The 15,176-nt window shown below is 42.1% G+C and overlaps 1 protein-coding gene across 3 annotated transcripts in view; it reads left to right on the top strand.

Moving 5' to 3' along the window:
• The window catches only part of Cage1 (cancer antigen 1), a 33,495-nt gene that overhangs the window by 521 nt on the left and 17,798 nt on the right, over nt 1-15,176 (top strand). For 2 of the 3 annotated variants that reach the window (XM_029547563.1, XM_029547564.1), the window contains 4 exons: nt 4,333-4,591; nt 8,078-8,165; nt 10,873-11,393; nt 13,351-14,409. In XM_029547563.1, the coding sequence (XP_029403423.1) occupies nt 4,484-4,591; nt 8,078-8,165; nt 10,873-11,393; nt 13,351-14,409 (1,776 nt within the window). In that variant the 5' untranslated portion in view covers nt 4,333-4,483. Of the gene's footprint in view, nt 1-4,332; nt 4,592-8,077; nt 8,166-10,872; nt 11,394-13,350; nt 14,410-15,176 lie in introns of those variants that run through there. The other variant, XM_029547565.1, reaches the window with a different exon arrangement.

Raw genomic sequence — 15,176 nt, 5'->3', positions numbered from 1 at the left:
GGTCGTCCCCTCTTTTTCTTGTTCAGCCATCTCACAAGCCCTTATTATCTTCAAACGGTTTTAACTCAAGCCGGGTGGTGGTGGTGCACACCTTTAATCCCATCCCTTGGGAGGCAGAGGAAGGCAGATCTCTGAGTTTTAGGCCAACCTGTTGACAGGAAGGGGTACACAGAGAGACCCTGTTTCCTCGAAAACAAACAAACAAAAAAACAATGGATTTAGGTCGAATGGCTAACCGAACAAGCCTGGGTGGTGGTGGCTCGGTTCAGCACCTGGTTGGACCAGTCACAACTACTATAATTCCAATTCCAGAGGATCCCGCACACACTAAGCACGCACGTACATTTTTTGTTGTTGTTGTTGTTGTTCTTTTGGTTTTTTCGAGACAGGGTTTCTCTGTGTAGCCCTGGCTGTCCTGGAACTCACTCTGTAGACCAGGCTGGCCTCAAACTTAGAATTCTGCCTGCCTCTGCCTCTGGTGCTGGGATTAAAGGCGTGTGCCACTACTGCTTGGCTAAAGATTTATTTGTTTTTATTTGTGTGCATTGGTGTTTTGCCTGCATGTCAGATCCCCTGGAACTGGAGTCACAGACAGTTGTGGGTGCTGGGAATTGAACCTGGGTCCTCTGGAAGAAGAGTCAGTGTTCTTAATGGCTGAGCCATCTTTCCAGCCCAAATGTGTAGCCCAGGCCTCATACTCCTGCCTCTGCCTCCTTCAGCAAACCCCACCGGCATGTGCCACCACAACTGGCTAAATGTTTTATAGTGTAATTTGCAAGTCACAGGCCCATGGAAAAGAAACATTTTGCATTTGGAAAGTGTTTAAGGCTCTGCATATCCCTGTCATCCCACAGGTAGCATTTGTTTGCAGGATGGGAAAGGGGAGCCCAAGGTTGTGTCCTCCAGCAGCCCTGCCCAGTCCTTAGCCCACTCTTTTACAGCTTACCAAATGATGACATCGATTTGAATTCAGTAAATAAGTAATTAAGTCATCCAGGCAGACAGATACTAAGGGTAGACTGAGACAATTCAATAATATGTCACTAGAATGCGGGGTATTTTCGGCCAGTGTTTTAACTGTGTAGCCCAAAGTTTCTTAACTGAAGATCATGGCCCCATAATGGGGTGGGGAGAGTCATGATAAATTCTCCACACCCAAAACTTGATTCATAATTTAAACTGTGGGATGAAGCTGACAAATTTCTGGCACTATTCACCCATGATAACTTCACACAGCTTTCACTGTTCTCACCACTATACCAACCCACAGCAGCAAACTGCCTGAAATACCTCTGTTCAGATTTGAGACTTATGTGTTCCTGTTAGATCCAAGAATAACTGAAGGAAGACCCCAGACTCAAGTAGTATGCAAAGGCAAAAAGAGTGTTTACTGCAGAAATTACCAGCATTTATCAAAACAGCAACCACCTGAGTGGCTCATGAACCCCTTTTATGAAGGGCTGAGAGAATTTTCCAGAAGGATTAGGTAACCTCCAATATAATTGGTAGGGGGGCAACGCAGTGACATTTAGTACAATTCTGATTGGTTGATAACTTAGTTTCGTTGTAATTGGTGATACCAAAGAATTCTGGAAACCAGCTCTGTTCCCGCCTTGTTCTCTCTTCCAGCTAGGTGGCCTCCAGCAGCTCCAGACATAGCCTCCCTAAGTCAGGCCATCTGACTAAAGGCCCATTGTCAGCGGCTCCTGGGGAACCCAGTGTGCCTCCCAGGGAATGAAAATTTTATTCCCAAGGCTTTTGGACTTCTCATTATGAACTGCAGAGTTTGTACTGTACATTGCAGTTTTCTGGCCTTATAGAAATAATCGTTTCATTACAGAAAGCAGACCTAATATTTTCCTGGTCCCATTTCTCAGCATATAAATATTAAAGTAGTATATCTTTGGATGGTATTATGTCAGATAAACACATTTAATTAGTATGTAAGTTTGCTTTCCTATTTAACAAGTAGTAATAGTATATGTATATCAAAAGAATTTTTTAAAATAAATTTCTGTATAATTTATTATCAGTAAGTGTTTTATTTGTATTTCTACTTTATATGCATGTAAATTTTACATAGTGAGTAGGAAAAGTTTTAAAAGCCCTGAACTAACCTATCCCACTTGGTGTAAAAAGAGAAGACTGTAAATAGGAGAATCAGAGGCTAGAGACATGGGTGCAGCTGGGAAAGTGCATACTGCTCATACAAAGGACTGGAGTCCGGTTCCCAGTGCTAAGGTCAGGTGACCCCCCTCTTCCTGACTCCAGCTCGGACACCACTGGCTTCCCAGGACACCTTGAATCACAAGCACAGACATGCACAGACATACAAATACTGGCACATAATTACATCTAGTAGGAAAGTGAGTGAGGCCCAAGAAAGAAGAGAGCTGACATGGAGCAGTGGCCTGTATGCAGGAAGCACTGAGAAGCTCTAGACTCCTTGCCAGGCACTTATAATGTGGGTACGGAAAGTCAGGAGCGCCCTTGCGGTAGTGGTTAGGACTGAACAGTAGACAGTGGTGAATTACGAGAGAGCAATGCAAAGATCACATCACGGAGAATGTTAAGCTAGACAGTTGGTGTGCTGGCTTTTGCCAGCTTCATACAATCTATTTGAGTCATATGGAGAAAGGAAAGCTCAGTTTGGGGGGGTCTCCATCAGCCTGCTCTGTGGGCATTTCTGTGGGGCATTTCCTTAATTACGTATTGTTGCTGGAGGGTCCAGCCCACTGTGGTCTGGGCCATTCCTGGGTTGTTTTAAAAGAAGGTAGATGAGCAAACCAGTAAGCAATGGTCTTTCCCAATCTGCTTGAGTTTCTGCCCTGAGTTCCCTCAGTGATGAACTGTGAACCAGAAGTATAAATCATAAACCCTTACAAGTTGATTCATTATAGCAACAGGAAGCAAACTATGGAAGGTTCGAGGAGCTGCACAGGCTCAGTCAGACGGTTGGGACGTTAGAAAGCACCCCTTTGTATGGAGTAGTATTGGGTAAATGATGTGGATGTAGGGCTTGAATGCCTCATGGACAAACAGAAGAACTTGGATTTTATGGTTGGACCTACGTATCCTATCTCCGGACAGATGTGTATAAGAATACAGATCAGGGGGCTGGAGAGATAGCTCAGCCGTTAAAGGCTAGCCTCACAACCAAAAATATGAGAATACAAATCAGGACTGGAGAGATGGCTCAGTGCTTAAGAGCACTGACTGCTCTGTCAGAGGTCCTGAGTTCAATTCCCAGTACCCACATGGTGGCTCACAACCATCTGTAATGGGATCTTCTGCCCTCTTCTAGGGTGTCTGAAGAAAGCTACAGTGTACTCATAGACATAAAATTAAAAAAACAAAAACAAAAACAAAAAAAACCAAAAACCACAGATAAGTAGTGAGGACAGGAGCTAGAATGAACACGTGGATTATGGACAAATAATTACAAAGTAAAAGCAGGCAGAGTTTGATGACGGTAGCTATGGGTGATGATGTAGGACTTCTTTTTAAGATTTATTTATTGTATGTATTTGAGTACACTGTCACTGTCTTCAGACACGCCAGAAGAGGGCATCGGATCCCATTACAGATGGTTGTGAACCACCATGTGGTTGCTGGGAATTGAACTCAGGACTTCTGGAAAAACAGTCAGTGCTCTTAACCTCTGAACCATCTCTCCAGCCCGACGTAGGACTTCTAAGATGCCTCCAGTTTTTCAACTTTTGTCTAACGTCATGAAAGTAGACCAAAATGAAAGCAGAAACTGAGGCTGAGTGTCATGGTGGCGGCTCATAATTCCAGCAGTCAGATGGCTGAGGCAGGAGGATTGCCATGAACTTAAGGCAGCCCAGGCTACAGAGAAAGACCCAATAGAAATTTTGTGAAAACTAAAACGTTTCTGATAGTAGTTTGGAAATAGTAGACTTCTTTGCTATGTAGAACATTATTAGAAGCTACACACATTGGCTTGACTTTGGCTAAATCACTATTTACTGCAATACTGAGTTGGAAAATGGCATTGTAAAATCTAGAGTAGTGAACTTTACTTTTTCAAAAAGTTCTTATGTGTATATACCACATGTATTCGGTTCCCAAGAAGACCAGAAAAGGTGTCATATCTCCCAGGACTGGAGTTACAAACTGTTGTGAACTACAATCTGGGTGCTGGGAAGTGAACCCTGGTCCTCTGAAAGAGCAGCCAGTGTTCTTAACCTCCAAGCCATCTCTCCAGCCCCTTCATTAGCCTTCTTACTGTGAAAAAGGGTAAGGAAAGTCTTTGCACACACTGATTGACACTAAAAATGTGTCTTTCTCTTTTGTTTGCTTGTTTTAAAGAAGCCTTCTGTCATTTAGCGGTTAGAAATACAGACTCTTCAAACGTTTTGGTCATCATCCCTGGCAGTGCAAAACAAAAAGGAAAGCTATTGCCTTCATCTTTGGTTCCGGTACATTTTGAAGTGGATACTTGGATGAAATTTTAGAAAGTATGTCAGAGTCGGAAACAATCAATGTCCATGGTCCCTCTCAAGACTTCTCCTACTCAGACTCGCCCTTCTGTATGGAAGCCAGCTTCTCCTCCTCAGACCTGCTTCAGGTGTGCAACCTACAGTAGTAAGTTTGGAGACATAGCCCAGATTGCTCTCATATGAGCAACTTATTTTTCAAAATTACGAGGGATAGTAAAAGATCTCTGGTGGATGCAGAGGGAAGGTGCATGCGCAGACAGTCTTAGTGTGCAAAGGGTGGAATAGTTTTACAGACGGTGTTCTAAAAGAGATCCTTTCTGCTCATGAAGTTCCAGGCGTATAGCTAGGAGACATGGTTCCAGCTCAGTCACAGGCAGCATGAGAGCCCAAACAAGGGCCTGCCTCCTCCTCTAGTGCATCTTGCACTGTGTCTCTCTGAAGGTGACCAGCTGCCATGCCTGACACAGACAGCACCCATCCTGTGTCTTCATGAGAAGCCTTAGTGTCCTTTCCCAGAGAGTAAGAGATCGCGATGTGTCAGGATCTTCAAGAATGTTGACACTTGTAGCCGATAGCAAGAGTATAGGAAAATAGTAGAAAGGGGTTAAGTTGTACCATATTAAGTTTATATATATATATAAAATGGACAGGGCTGGAGAGATGGCTCAGCCGTTAAGAACACTCAGTGCTCTTCCAGAGGTCCTGAGTTCAATTCCCAGCAACCACATAGTGGCTCCCAACCATCTGTAATGGGATCTGATGCCCTCTTCTGGTGTGTCTGAAGAAAGCAATGGTGTACTCATATGCATAATAAATCTTTTTAAAAATGGACAAATAATGAAAAATTCATGTGGTTCGGAGTATAAACTGGCAGAGGCTTCCTAGAGAGCTTATTTAATGTTAGGGATCTAAGATAAACTGCAGTTTAAAAGTCTATCTCCAGGCAGTATTTAAACTGCAGTTTAAAAGTCTATCTGCAGGCAATATTTAAAAAGATACTCAAGGGCTGGAGAGATGGCTCAGTGGTTAAGAGCACTGACTGCTCTTCCAGAGGTTCTGAGTTCAATTCCCAGCAACCACATGGTGGCTCACAACCATCTGTAACAGGATCTGATGCCCTCTTCTGATGTGTCTGAAGACAGCAACAGTGCACTCATATACATAAAATAAATAAACCTTTTTTAAAATATAAAACTTAAGGAGTTAATTCATAATGGGGGGAGTGCAGTGGCTTGGCTGGCAAAGGCTTCTGCCACCAAGCCTGATGACCTGACTTCAGTCTCCAGGCCTAAGCAGTAGAAGAGAACTAAGTCCCTGCATGTTGTCCTGTGAGCATCACATGAGTCCCTCAGCACACACAAAAAATAACTAAAGTTTTAAAAGAATTATCCATAAAGTCTTTTATGGATTAAGAAAGTTAATCCATAATTTAAAAAGATAATCCATATAATCCATAATTTCTAATTGCACTAGAAACATTTTTTCAGTGGGGCATAGATATTTTATGGAATACAGTTATAAGTTATTTTATGGATGAGGCCTTATATACTGCAAATATATACTTGCTGACAGAGAAGTGTTCATACTGGCCAGGTTGGTGGCACACACCTGTAATCTTAATACCCTGGTTGTGAACTCAGAAGGACCCTAAATTTGAGGTCAGCCTGGGCTGCACAGCAAAACTCTGTCTCAAAAGCCACTTTAAACACTTGTTTTATTAATGTATGCGTACATGTCTGTGTGCAAGTATCGCAGTCCCACGGAAATCAGAAAAGAGCATCGGATCCCCTGGAACTGGTTACAAACAGCTGTGAGTTCCCCAGCGTGAGGAGTAGCAACTGAACGGGTGGACTGAAAGGGAAGCAAGTGATCTTAAGTCAGTTTCTAAGCCATCTTTCCAGCCTCTCATTTTTTTTAATGTTTATTAATGTTTATATAATCTCTTTATGTAATCAGGATTTTTAAAAAGTTATTTACTTTATGTTTATGGGTCTCTTGCCTACAAGTATGCATATTGATAATGTTATTTTTTATATTTTTCAAAATTAGAAAACAAAGGGACTGGAGAGATGGATCAGTTAGTTCTTCCTGTTCTCCTGAGGCCCTGGGTTCAATACTAGCATCCACATGGTTGCTCATAACTGTTTGGAATATCAGTTTCAGGGGATCCAATACCACCTCCTGGCCTTTGCAGGCACTGAACACTCATGTGATACACAGACATACATGTAGGCAGAACACCCATACTCGTAAAGTTTAAAAAGAAAAGGAGTTTTAGAAAGAATAATAATACAGAGAAAACTAGAGCTCAAAATTATCCATGAAGTTTTTTGAGAACCCAGATCCCAAGAGAACTGTGTGAAATACAGTCTGAAGGCATGTCAGTGGTCCTGTTTGGTTCTCAGTGATGTTAAGTCTCACTAGGAGGAATGGCCTAAGTAAGGGGCTCTTTATAAGCTGGAGTTTTTATTGTATGGGGGCAACTCTGAGAGATTATTATTGATAGCAGTAAGGTTTTAAGGCTATATTCCTAGCTTTTGAGACCAGATTTCCCTCTGCTGCTCCAGCTGGCCTGCTTCTGCGTAGTAGGACATCATTCAGGTCCACATATGTGAGATACTATTTATGATAAAACCAATTTTTTCTCAAAAAATTTAAATACATGCTATGCTATCTTATTTCTAATACTAATTTAATATTCCCTATTATATAACATTAAGAATACTGAAGAACAGACCTACATGTGTTTATAAATTATTCAGTGGAACCAGGTGTCACCTCACGACTGGACACTTATCTTCAATGTGAACTAAACAAACAAAAACAGAAATAACAAATACCTGTTCAGACAAGATTTAATAAACATTAAAGAATTATCTGAGCTGAGACTAGCAAGGTGGCTTAGCAGTTAAAGGTGCTGCTACTCAAACCTGATAACCCAAGGTCAGTTCCCCAACACCCGGGTAAAAGCCACATTTACTGATAGCGCGCATCTGTAAGCCTACTGTGAGATGGGAGGCGGAGAATTGTCCTGAACTCACGGACTGGGAAACCTGGAGTACTCAACCTGGCAGGAACAGCAAGAGAGATTCTTACTCAGAACAAGGTGGAAGGAGGACTGACCTTCCCAAAGCTGTCCTCCAGCATCCACACCAGCCATGTCATGTCATAGGAACAGAGAAAAAATAATTACCTATCTGGGCATGATTGGTCACATGTCGAATCTCTTGTGAGCACAAGGTCAGAGGATGTCATGGTTGAAGGCTGTGGTCCACATGAGTTTCAGGAAAGTCTGACAGTAGTATCTCTTGAAACCCTGTCTCTAAAAGCTAACCCCAAAGTTATCACCAAGAGATATAAACATCTTCACTGTCCTTGTGATGAAAGATACATAATCTCACTTTTAAAAAAACTACTAAGTAACAGGCTACTTGTCACTTATTCTGCAAGTCATTTAGAGAGAGCTAAATATGCAGTGGGAAAATGTACTAAAATGCATATCATGCCTGTAAAACAAACAAAATCTCACAAGAAACTACACAGCAAATTATGTACTCCTTTAGAAGAAGCTATTTTCTTGAAATGTTAATAATGCTTTTTAAATTATTACACAGAGTGAAACAAAGAATGTAAAAAGGGGAAATGAGTCTACACACACGTTCTCTGAAGATATTTATAGCACAGAAGTCAGTTTGTTAGGTGGTAAGTACCCCTTTGCTGAAATATACAGAAACTATGTGTCCTGTGGTAATACTAGCCAGGTACTGAGATAAGCACTTTATACATGTTATACAGTAAACCCACAGGTAATCCTATGAGAAGGTGGAGTTTTCTTTTTCTAAAATAAGAGTGCTTTTTATTTCCATTTTTGCATTAAGGATCTGATTTAACCAAGGCTGTGTATCTTTGTTTTTTAGACTCTTTGCTTTTTTTTTTTTTTTTAAGATTTATTTATTTATTATATGTAAGTACACTGTAGCTGTCTTCAGACACTCCAGAAGAGGGCTTCAGATCTCGTTACGGATGGTTGTGAGCCACCATGTGGTTGCTGGGATTTGAACTCAGGACCTTTGGGAGAGCAGTCGGGTGCTCTTGCCCGCTGAGCCGTCTCAGCAGCCCAAGGCTGTGTATCTTTAATTAACAAGCTGCAATTCAAGTCTTCTCAAAAGTCAAAACCACTTGGGGTGGTTTGAATGAAAATGGTTTTCATAGGGAGGGGCACTATTAGGAGGTGTGGCCTTGGAGTGGGTGTGGCCTTGTTTGAGGACGTGGTCACTTCCCCACTCTCAATAACCCCCCCCCCGCCCCAGGGAAAGATCTCTCTAGAATAAAGATGGGTCTTTTCTCATCAATTAATATAATCAAGATAGTCCCCGGGGGAGGGTATAAGGGACATTTGGGTTAGCATTTGAAATGTAAATGAAGAAAATATCTAATAAAAAAAAAAAAAGATAGTCCCCGATGGATGTGCAGAGACCCATCTCCCAGGTGATTTAAAAGCACAACCACACACAGCTTAAAATATTCTTCTTTCCATAATTGGTAGAGATACAAATGGATAACAACTGCTTAGGACAGTAACTTCACAATATCTAACAAACTTTAAGGTCAGTATTTTCTAGAATCCAGCTATTCCACTTCTGTATCCCTGCAGATTAGACCTGCTGTCCGACTCAGTGCTGGGTTTGATCGCAACATTAGGAACAAGTAAAAATGTTTTTAAAAAGTAATCTTCGGTAGAATGAATTGGAGCTACTTGTATCTATGTGGCTGATTCTCAAAAGAAAAACTTGGAATTATAGAAAGACTGGAGGATTTTGTGTTCCAGTCCTGGAGTTCCAACCTTGTGACTCACCCACACGAGGCAAATTCTCCTTTTTACTTTTTAAAACTGCCTCTCAAACTGCACACGGAAGCATGTATATGCCAGTGCATGTGTAGGCCAGAGGACAGTCATAGCTGTTGGACTCAGGAAGGCTAGCCACCCTCTCCGAAGCAGGGCCTCTCACTGTTCTGAACCCCCCAGTTAGACTACCCTGGCTAGGGCTGGCTGGCCCCTGCGCCCCAGGCAGACCACTGTTCTGCCTTCCCAGTGCTGAGGTTACAAGCGCCTGCCACTCACTGCACCCACCATACCCAACATTTTTACGGCATCCTAGGTATTGGACTCAGGTCCTTATGTTTGCAAGGCAAGTGTGTACCAACTGAGCCATCCCCTTGGTCCTGGAAGACTTTAAAACATAGGTAGAGTCATGCTATTTCTGTAAAAATGCTATTGTTTATGGTTACCATTGTTTACTAGGCGATTGTAAGGGATGTTGAAACTGGAGGCTGTCTCAAATGCTGCATATCATTCAAACCTCATTCACTCATTCAGAGCAGTTCACTATTTCAGTCATTCTTTTTACGATATCTTGCAAAGCCAGGCTTTTGGAAGTTGTTGTGATAAAAAGTAAGTGCTATGTGTAGGAAGCAGGGTTGATGGCGTCCAATCAGATTGCACGGCTTGAGATGCTGTGTGGTATTCAGCAGTGTTTACCTAAGTGGTCATGATGGTTGTTAAAGATATTATCAAGCACAGACTTTTTCATTTAACATACAGATTTTCAGAGAGTTGGTGAGTTGTTAGTTATGTAGAACTGAATGCTATTTTATACAGCTGAGTTGGTCAGTTAATAAGGAGAAAGGATAAGAAAATTTATTTCTGCTATCTTTTATTCTACACTTGCCACCCTGTAGGCCGTGTGTGTGTGCGCGCGCGCGCACGCACGCGCGTCTCTGTATACTAGAGTTTGACTTTGGGGGATCTTTCTCTATTGCTCTGCACCTTATTTGTTTAGATAGAGTTTTGAACTATACTAATTTAATCCATTTGCTAGAACGGCTGGCCAATGAGCTTTGGAGATTCTGCCTCTTTAGCACTGAATACTTATAAAAATTAAACACTCTTAGGTATTTGCAATTATGTTATCCTATCCATTTTTAATCCTTCTTCAAAGAAAAAATATATTTTATTGTTTTGTGTGTGTGAATGTTTTGTCTGTATGGGTCTCTGTATACCAGGTGCAGCAGTGCCCTCAGAGGCCAGAAGAGGGCATCTGCTCCCCTGGGACTAGATAGCTGTGCCCTGTCACGTGGGTGCTAGGGATCAAACCTAAGTCAAGCAAGGTGCACACATCTGTAATCCTAACCGCTGGAGGTAAAGGCAGGAAGGTCGTGAGTTTGAGGCTGTCTTGGGATCAGTAGATGCTATATTAAAAATGGAGAAATGAAGATGCTATATTAAAGATGGAGAAAGTGGCTTGGTTTGAAATATTCCGTAATTCTTAAAAGATGTTATCACTTTAAGTATAACTAACAGTTGTTCTGTAAGTTTATGGTAACTCATTATCTTTCTCTTTCTAATAAGATATCAACCTTGGGAATTACCCAGAGAGTGAGCAGAATCAACCAGCTAACACTAGGGTTTCTTCCTTGAGACAATTTGAACCCATTTGCAAATTTCACTGGATAGAAGCATTTAACGATGAAATGACAGTTCAAGACCTGAGGGGGGAGTTTTCTTACTCGGAGAAGCCAGAGTTGCCAAGCCAGGTGTACAATGATACAGCAGATGGCAGCGAAAAGCCACATCCATTTAAGGAAGAAAGTTCAGTGGAAAGTAGCATTTCTGAAAATAAAGACGAACTTGTTCACGAGCCAGTGAGGAAATCTCCGAGAAGTCTGTGTCTAAACTACTACAGAGGAGAGGCACAGCTGCTCACAGAGGCCCCATTCGTGAGAAGTGCCGTTGTAGATGTTGCCCTCAACATCAGTCAGCCTCAAAGCTTTCTGGATAAAGAAAATGTCCGTAAAAATGGTGACAATTCATCTGATAGGCAGAATTGCTTCGACCAGCTTGACTTGAGAGCTGTTTATAAAGCAGAGGAGGTAAGCTCGAGGGCTGGTGTCATTTAAGCCTATGACAAACTAAAGGCTGCGGGCGTGTTTGTACTGTTCGAAAGCACAGAATCTGAGACCTTTCTGAATGGTATTAAATCCTCAGGTCAGTACAAGGGACTTTACTCCCATGGGGAATCTTAACCAACCAAATATAATTTTTCCTAATAAATGCAGGCCATACTTAGAGATTAGTTCTACCAAATGTGTGGGGTTTTTTTTCCCCCTGTAAAGATTCTGACTCACTGTCCTGAATTCCTTAGTATTTACATGGCATAGCAAACATGGTGCCATCATTATAACCCATTTTTATGTGAGTTGTACCAAACCAGCTGGGACTCGAGAGCTGGCCTTGAGGCAAAGGCTGAGAAAGGGAGATTGTACAGAGGTGTTTGTTAAATTATGTGACAAAGCAAGCCAAGGATGGGTCCACCCGGTTGGACTTCTTTGGACAAGGAAAAATGCACTTGTCTTAGGTTTCCTTGGTGATGGTCACATATGTGATATCCTAAAAGCACTGGCATTATCAACAATATAAAGTCTCTGGATTCTCTAGACAAGTCCAGCAAAGAAGAGTTTAATCCAAAAGCAGTGTAAATAGTCACATTTTCTTTCCTTTTTTTTTTTAAAGATTTATTTATTTATTATATGTAAGTACACTGTAGCTGTCTTCAGACACTCCAGAAGAGGGCGTCAGATCTTGTTATGGATGGTTGTGAGCCACTATGTGGTTGCTGGGATTTGAACTCCGGACCTTTGGAAGAGCAGTCGGGTGCTCTTACCCACTGAGCCATCTCACCAGCCCCAATAGTCACATTTTCAATGTAAGCTCCATAAGAAAAGGTATTACTCCTCTGTCTGTGATTGTAGAAGGCTCCCTCATTCCCCATTTATTTGGAAATTAGATGGCAGTATTTGAAAGAGAACTTAACTTACCCATGTTGATTTCTAGAAACCAGCATTTCAAAGATGAATTTCAGTTTCTCAAGATTGTTCTTTTCTCCATCGAATTTAGGGTTTTTTCTCAGTAGTCAGCAGTTCTCTTGAGAATCTATTGTGTACCAGAACAGGATATGTAGTGGTTATATAGTGTTAAAAACAAACAAGAAAAACACACGGCTCTCGTCTTCATGAAAATACCATCCTCGTAAGAGACATAGAGATTAGCAAATGAATCACCCAGATGAATGAATGCACTTGACCCTTAGAACTACACAGAGTGGAATGGTCGCCTCTACTGAGGGCTCTTCTCCAGGGTCTGGGGAGGCTTCCTTGATGTAGTTCTGGGCAACTGTGGGGTGTAAGTTTTCCACAAACAAGGAGCGGTGTATCTGAATTCCCTGTACTTGCATGGTCTGTGACGGGACTTCGGGGAGCAGGGGGTATGGTAGAAGATTATGATAGGTGGGTGTGGGTAGGTAAGCTATCCAGAGTAGTTAGCCAGACCTCAGAAACCTTGACTTTATCCCAGGGAAAAGGCATTAAAAGTCAGGGGCTCAACATCTCTAAATTGATATAATACCACCCCTACAGATATCTTTTATGAGGGGGCTTAATGTCATATTCATTTCAGCATTCTATACCACAATTATGCAGTCTTTTGTTACATACGCACCCCCACCAACATGTATTGTGGGCATATAATCAGTCCTGAAGTGTGCCTACCGTTCTTAAGTTCATAGGGATCAGCATGGGTGAAGACTATTATTAGAGATCTTTATTCAAAAGCCCTTTTAGTCTATAGTAATGAATACATTTGTTTAAAATTGATTTTGGGATCAAAGAAAGCCCCATATATGTGACCAGGAAGTTTACCCAATGAAAGATGGTGACAGTCCATAAGATGCACGTGTCTAGCTTATGCCTCCTGGTGTGCTCTGCCATGCTGGTGGGGGTTGTGTTCAGCTGCCTACTCATTCACATTTATTTTATTTACTATAACTTACAGCCTGAAGTTTCTTCAAAAGAAGTACAGAATTCCGGAGAGATGTCTGAGGTAACAGTTAGTCACCAGGAAGAAGTCACAGAAGACGGCGTAGACAGCCTAGCCATTACCTCACCACCGTGGTCTCCAGCTGGCATCTTCAAGGGAAGTAGATCTCAGGACAACTTCCTGAGGCCAGATAGGGAGGTCGGCTTTGAAGGCTTGGAGCCTCCGGAAGAGGACATGGCTTTAAATGAAGCCTTGCAGAAGTTAAAACAGACTAACAAAGAACAGGAACTGCAGATTCAAGACCTCCGTGGTAAGAACTTGAACTTAGAAAATAGGGTTCAAGAACTACAGACAAAGGTCACCAAACAGCACGTGTTGGTTGACATCATAAATAAACTAAAGGTGAGCATTGAGGAGTTAATCAATGATAAATACAATGTAATCCTAGAGAAGAATGACATCAACAAGAAACTTCAGGAGCTGCAGGAAGCTTCGGCTAACACCAAAAAGCACCTTCAGGAATCCAAGAAAGACAAGGAGAGCCTCCAGCTCCAGGTGAAAAAGATTAAGGTCCATTACGTGCGCTTACAGGAAAGGTATATTGCTGAGATACAGCAGAAGAACAGATCGGCCAGTCAGTGCCTGGAGATCGAGAAGACCTTAAGCAGGAAAGACGAGGAGCTCCAGCGGCTGCAGCGCCACAAAGGGGAGCTGGAGAAGGCCACCAGCTCTGCCCTGGACTTGTTGAAGCGGGAGAAGGAGATCCGGGAACAAGAGTTCTTGTCTTTTCAGGAGGAATTCCAGAGGCGGGAAAAGGAAAACCTGAAAGAAAGGCGGAAATTGAAGTCGAGAGTTGAGAAGCTGGTCGCTCAAGTGAAAAGCTTGCTGTTTACCTGTGAGAGCGAGAGAGCTCTCACCACGGCGCTCCAGCGGCAGGTCGAAGAGCTGAAGCTGGAGAATTTAGAACTCCGACAGCAGGCTGTGAAGAGGGAGGCCCAAGTTTGCACCCCTAGCTTTGAGATTACTCAGTCAAAGGAGCAGCTGGAGGAAGCGGTGGAGCCTGACGTCACCCAGGTATTGATGCAGATGCTGAATTCTAACACAGTCCCCAGAGTTTCACACAGTCTAGTGATGGACACTCAGATAGAGTGTTTGTAGGAAGAATTATTTTCAAAAGAGGGAAACAGAAAGGAAACGCACCACAGGCTTAGGAACATTTCTGAAACTGGATGCTGGGTGCTCGCCTTAAGGAACAGTAATTCTTGGCTTCTTGTAATGACTTTGGTAGAGGTGGTGATTAATCTGGGAATTTTATGGGTACCCATGACCAATGTCTAGAAGACTCCTTAGAAAGAGGATTTCTTTCTTTCTTTTTTTCTTTTTTCTTTCTTTTTTGGTTTGGTTTGTTTTGGTTGGGAATTGTGGGGCACGTTTGGTTTATTTTAGCTGGCTGCCAGAGGATTTTTTTTTTTTTTTAGATTTATTTATTATATGTAAGTACACTGTAGCTGTCTTTAGACACAACAGAAGAGGGCGTCAGATCTCATTATGGATGGTTGTGAACCACTATGTGGTTGCTGGGATTTGAACTCAGGACCTTTGGAAGAACAGTCAGTGCTCTTAACCGCTGAGCCATTTCTCCAGCCCTGCCAGAGGATTTTTGAAGTGTGGTTCCAAATCTGCCCTAGCAGTAAACAAAAGAAAATTGCTCTTTTTCTTACAAAGTAAAGCCTGTGCTGGAGCAGCTATTAGAATTGTAAAGCACTGAAAACAGCATTAGAACCCTTTGTCAACACATTTGGAGAAACCACATTTTTACAAACATCATTCTTTTTTTTTTT

This window comes from Mus pahari, chromosome 16 (genome assembly GCF_900095145.1).
Source record: "Mus pahari chromosome 16, PAHARI_EIJ_v1.1, whole genome shotgun sequence".
NCBI classification, from domain to species: Eukaryota; Metazoa; Chordata; class Mammalia; order Rodentia; family Muridae; genus Mus; species Mus pahari.
Note: the sequence above shows the minus strand (reverse complement) of the source record. Positions and strands in the feature narration are given on the sequence as shown.